The sequence below is a fragment of the Xyrauchen texanus genome, chromosome 36, assembly GCF_025860055.1.
Source record: "Xyrauchen texanus isolate HMW12.3.18 chromosome 36, RBS_HiC_50CHRs, whole genome shotgun sequence".
Lineage (NCBI taxonomy): Eukaryota > Metazoa > Chordata > Actinopteri > Cypriniformes > Catostomidae > Xyrauchen > Xyrauchen texanus.
Window position 1 is genome coordinate 596,061 of NC_068311.1, and position 5,000 is coordinate 601,060.

Consider the following 5,000-nt stretch of genomic DNA (forward strand, 5'->3'; position numbering starts at 1 on the left):
CATAGAGGAGGCGGTGATGGGGCTGAGAGCGCCCCCTGTGGCGGACAGCTGCGGGTGCATGGGAGACAGGTACGAGCTGCAGTCCAGCCCTGTGAAATAGGACGAGCTGGCGTAGCCCTGACTGTAGGCCGGCGCCTGGGTGTAGGTCATGGGGTAGGCGCTGGTGCGCTGCAGGCAGGGCGTGCTGGACACCGAGAGCGGGTCTGTCAGCGGCGAGATGGACGCCGGGCTCCAGATGGAGACTGTGGCGCTGGTGTTGTTGGAGCTCGGGGTGATGGCCGTGCCCGGAGGTGGCGGCAGTGGACTGTATGGCCCGTTAGTGCTGCCGCTGGCCTCGCTGGCGCTGGGCTCCCTCACGGGTGAAGACTTCTTCTTGGGTGGTCTGGGTTTGGTCTGGCCGCTGGTCTGCTGCTGCTGCTGTTGACGGCACTTAGCGCGACGGTTTTTAAACCACACCTGCGACAAACAAGACCGACACATTACAGTCAAGGAGTTCTCCATTACAAAGCATTGACATTCATTTCAATGGCAGTTGCTCGGCTGACGCAAAAAATATCCGCAGTGCAGGATGAGTCATCAATATTTTTGGTCTGTTTTTTTTTTCTTGAACTGGCATATAGATGGCTTCAACACTAATAGACATGAACTAAACTAAACTAAACACACTCTCACAGCGAAATCGTAAGGATTCGTACTTTACTAGCTTTGGCTAATTCGTATGCTATCGGACGACTTTCACTACAGCCAATGACGTCGCTGTGAATTTATATGAATTAAATCATATGAAATCATACAAAATAGTCAACTCGTTAAATAAGTAGAATTTCATAAGTTTGAGTTAACAATATTTGATTACATTGGGCCCTTAAAGGGACAGTTCACCCAAAAATAAATAAAATGTCTGTCACCATGGTGACTGAGACTAACTTTTACTCTAGTGCGGTTCTGCAGATATTGTTTGCTTTTGTAAAACAAAATTGCTCGAATTGCTTATTTTTAAGGCCACATCCACATGAAATACATTTTCATTTGAAACTACGTTAATTTCAATATGACTCCGCCCTCATCCTCTCTAGAACAACGTCCTCTCTGTTTTTCTCCCAAAAACAGAGGTTTGAAACTTAAATGGGGTAGTGTGGAAATGTAAATGTAAGGTTTGAAAATACATAAGGGTGAGTAAATGATGACAGATTGTTTTGGTGGGGTGAACTACCGCTTTCAGAGCCCTCAAAAAATCGGTCGCTGGTGAAACATGTACTATAATACAGTTACAGCTCTGGAAATAATTAAGAGACCTCTGGAAAATGATCCGTTCCTCTGGATTTACTCTTTATAAGTGTGTGTTTGAGTAAAATGAACATGTTTGTTTTATTCTATAAATTATTGACAACATTTCTGCCAAATTCCAGATAGAAATATTGTTATTTACAGCATTTATTTGCAGAAAATAACAACTGGTCAAAATGACAAAAGATGCAGTTTTCAGCCCTGAAATAATGCAAAGAAAACACGTTCATGTTCATTATTAATCAACACAATATTCATGTTTTAACTGAGAGTTCAGAAATCAATATTTGCTGGAATAATCCTGATTTTCATCACAGCTTTTATGCGTGTTGGCATGCCCTCTGCCAGTCTTTCACATTGCTGTTGGGTGACTTTATGCCAATCCTGGTGCAAAACTTCAAGCATCTCGTCTTTGTTTGATGGCTTGTGTGCGTCCATCTTCCACTTGATCACATTCCAGAGGTGTTCAATGGGGCTCAGGTCTGGACTTTTGTCTGGCCATGACAGAGTCTTGATCCGGTGGTCCTCCATCCACACCTTGACTGAGCTGGCAGTGTGGCATGGGGCATTGCCCTGCTGGAGAAACCAATCCTCAGAGTTTAGGAACATCGTCAGAGCAGAAAGAAGCAAGTTTTCTTCCAGGATATCCTTGTATGTGACTTGATTCATGCGTCCTTTGCAAAGACGAATCTGCCCGATTCCAGGCTTACTGAAGCGCCCCCAGATCATCGCCGATCCTCCACCAAATTTCACAGTGGGTGCGAGACACTTGAAGGCCTCTCCAGATCTCCATCTAACCATTAGATGACCAGGTGGAGGATCGTGATGATCTGGGGGTGCTTCAGTTAGGACGCATGAATCAAGTCACATACAAGGTTATCCTGGAAGAAAACTTGCTTCTTTCTGCTCTGACGATGTTCCTAAACTCTGAGGATTGGTTTCTCTAGCAGGGCAATGACCCATGCCACACTGCCAGCTCAGTCAAGGTGTGGATGGAGGACCACCGGATCAAGACTCTGTCATGACCAGCCCAATCTCCAGACCTGAGCCCCATTGAACACCTCTGGAATGTGATCAAGTGGAAGATGGACGCACACAAGCCATCAAACAAAGACGAGATGCTTGAAGTTTTGCACCAGGATTGGCATAAAGTCACCCAACAGCAATGTGAAAGACTGGCAGAGGGCATGCCAACACGCATAAAAGCTGTGATGAAAATCAGGATTATTCCAGCAAATATTGATTTCTGAACTCTCAGTTAAAACATGAATATTGTGTTGATTAATAATGAACATGAACGTGTTTGAAAACTGCATCTTTTGTTATTTTGAGCCGTTTCTGCAAATAAATGCTGTAAATAACAATATTTCTGTTTGGAATTTGGCAGAAATGTTGTCAATAATTTATAGAATAAAACAAACATGTTCATTTTACTCAAACACACACTTATAAAGAGTAAATCCAGAGGAACGGATCATTCTAATAACTAATAAAAAGGTCTCAACCAGCCAAACCTTGAGCCTGTGGTCTATGATGAGGGAGTCACAGGACCTGATGGTTTTGGGGGGTTTAGTGACTGGACTCACCTGGACTCTGGACTCGGGCAGGTTGATCTTGAGCGCCACCTCTTCTCTCATGAAGATATCCGGGTATCGCGTCTTGGCGAACATCGCCTCGAGGATGTCGAGCTGCGCACGCGTGAATGTCGTCCTCTCGCGCCGCTGTTTGCGCGGCGTGTCTGAATATAAACCAGATAAACACGGAGAATTAAACACTTCAATGTGCATTTACTTCACAAACTTCAACGAAATACAAACCAAGCCCGTTTGTGCTACAGAGCTGCATAATGCTGTTTGTTCCTAACGAAATAAATACATATAAATAAAAATAAGTTTAATAATTCAATTAGAAAAACACAGAATATAAAACCTGGATCTAATAGGATATATAATATAAGTCTATATCAGCAGGCTGCTTCAGCGATCACACGTTTGTTAATTCGTTTTATTATGAAGTGTTAATGCATCTTATAAGGCGTTTAATTAGTGCAAAAACTCTACATTAATTCAACTGTTAATTTCACTCTTTTCCTGTTTATCCGCATTAAAGCAGCTTTATGAATCAAATGTGCAATTAACGAAACTCAATTCATGAAATTAAACTGCAGCATTTATCACGAATTCATCCGTTCAGAAAACACACTTTATGACTCGAAGAAATTATTATTATTATTATTATTATTATTATTATTATTATTATTATTATTATTATATTATTATTTATTATTATTATTATTATTATTATTATTATTATTATTATTATTATTATATTATTATTATTATTATTATTATTATTATTATTATTATTATATTATTATTATTATTTATTATTATTATTCCGCATTTGATCGAAACGAAATAAGTGAAACGAATTAAAATATAAATGATGATCTGATTTTATTGTGAAAGTTCACGCGTGATTTTAAATGTTTTGTGTCTCGTTTATGAATGTTTCTCAGTTAATTTAAATTCGTTTTATAGGTAATTTTCGCGCTTTTTGACTATTTTCGATTAGAGTAAAATAATCATCTGCTCGTTATGATTTATATTTGTGATAGAATAAATATATTTAATAAAGGAGATATTATCATGCTAATAAATAACAGAAATCATTCACATTATTGCATCTGTTTATATTAATAAAATGACACATTTCTCATGCTTAAATATAAAGTTTTTTGTCTGTTCTTCATTTTTACGCGCGTTTTGCGGCAGTTAATTTGCATATGATATTTAAATAGCCATTCATGTAATAATTAAATAGTAAATGAATAAATGAAATATTAAAATCGTGATATATAAATAAGTACTTACTGGGGTAACCGACAGCAGAGTGCAGGAGATCCATCCCGGTACCGGACAGAGTCAACCCGTTGACGGAGTAATGAGGCTGTTTCATGTACGACATCATAACTATAACCTCTCTCTCTCTCTCTCTCTCTCTCTCTCTCTCTCTCTCTCTCTCTCTCTCTCTCTCTCTCTCTCTCTCTCTCTCTCGCTCTCTCTCTCTCTCTCTCTCTCTCTCTATAGGATGAGGATTTCAATCTTTATATCAAACTCTTTCAGGATCTTGTTTTAGTTTATTAAGTAAGTTAAAGTTGAACGTTGTTCAGTCTGAGTTTTTATTCTAAAGTCTGTCTGATTATTCTGTGTCTCGCTCTGTGAGCTGGTGTCGGTGTTCCGGTGTTCGGTCGGTGCGCGTGTCTCCGTCTCCGGTTGATAGAGAGTTGAAGTGACGAGACGGCGGCTAATTACAGACACACAAGACTTTACTGTGAACAAACTCCTCCCACATCTCTCTCTCTCTCTCTCTCTCTCTCCCCACCCTCTCTCTCTGATTCAATAAGTTTCATTGGGATACATTAGCATATAAGATATGTTTAAATGTATACCTATTATTGATCTGTCTGTCTGTCTGTATTTCTGTCTGTCTGTCTCTCTGTCTGTCATTCTGCCTGTTTGTCTTTCTGTCTGTCTTTCTGTCTGTCTGCCTATTTGTCTGCGTGTCTGTTTGTCTGTCTGTCTGTCTTTCTGTCTGTCTATCTGTCTGTCTGTCTCTCTGTCTGTCTGTCTGTCTATCTGTCTGTTTGTCTGTCTGTCTGTCTATCTGTTTGTCTATCTGTCTGTTTGTCTGTCTGTCTGTCTGTCTGTCTA

At 40.0% G+C, this 5,000-nt stretch overlaps 1 protein-coding gene across 1 annotated transcript in view; it reads right to left on the reverse strand.

Annotated features, from left to right (window-relative positions):
- The window catches only part of LOC127630212 (homeobox protein otx5-A-like), a 5,984-nt gene extending 1,339 nt beyond the window's left edge, over positions 1–4,645 (reverse strand). The window contains exons 1-3 of the mRNA XM_052107691.1: positions 4,161–4,645; positions 2,874–3,025; positions 1–456 (exon numbers count right to left, since the gene is read on the reverse strand). The exon at positions 1–456 is cut by the window's left edge and continues 1,339 nt beyond it. Of these exons, the coding sequence (XP_051963651.1) occupies positions 1–456; positions 2,874–3,025; positions 4,161–4,257 (705 nt within the window). The 5' untranslated portion in view covers positions 4,258–4,645. The remainder of the gene's footprint in view (positions 457–2,873; positions 3,026–4,160) is intronic.
- Between the last annotated feature and the right edge of the window lie 355 nt (positions 4,646–5,000).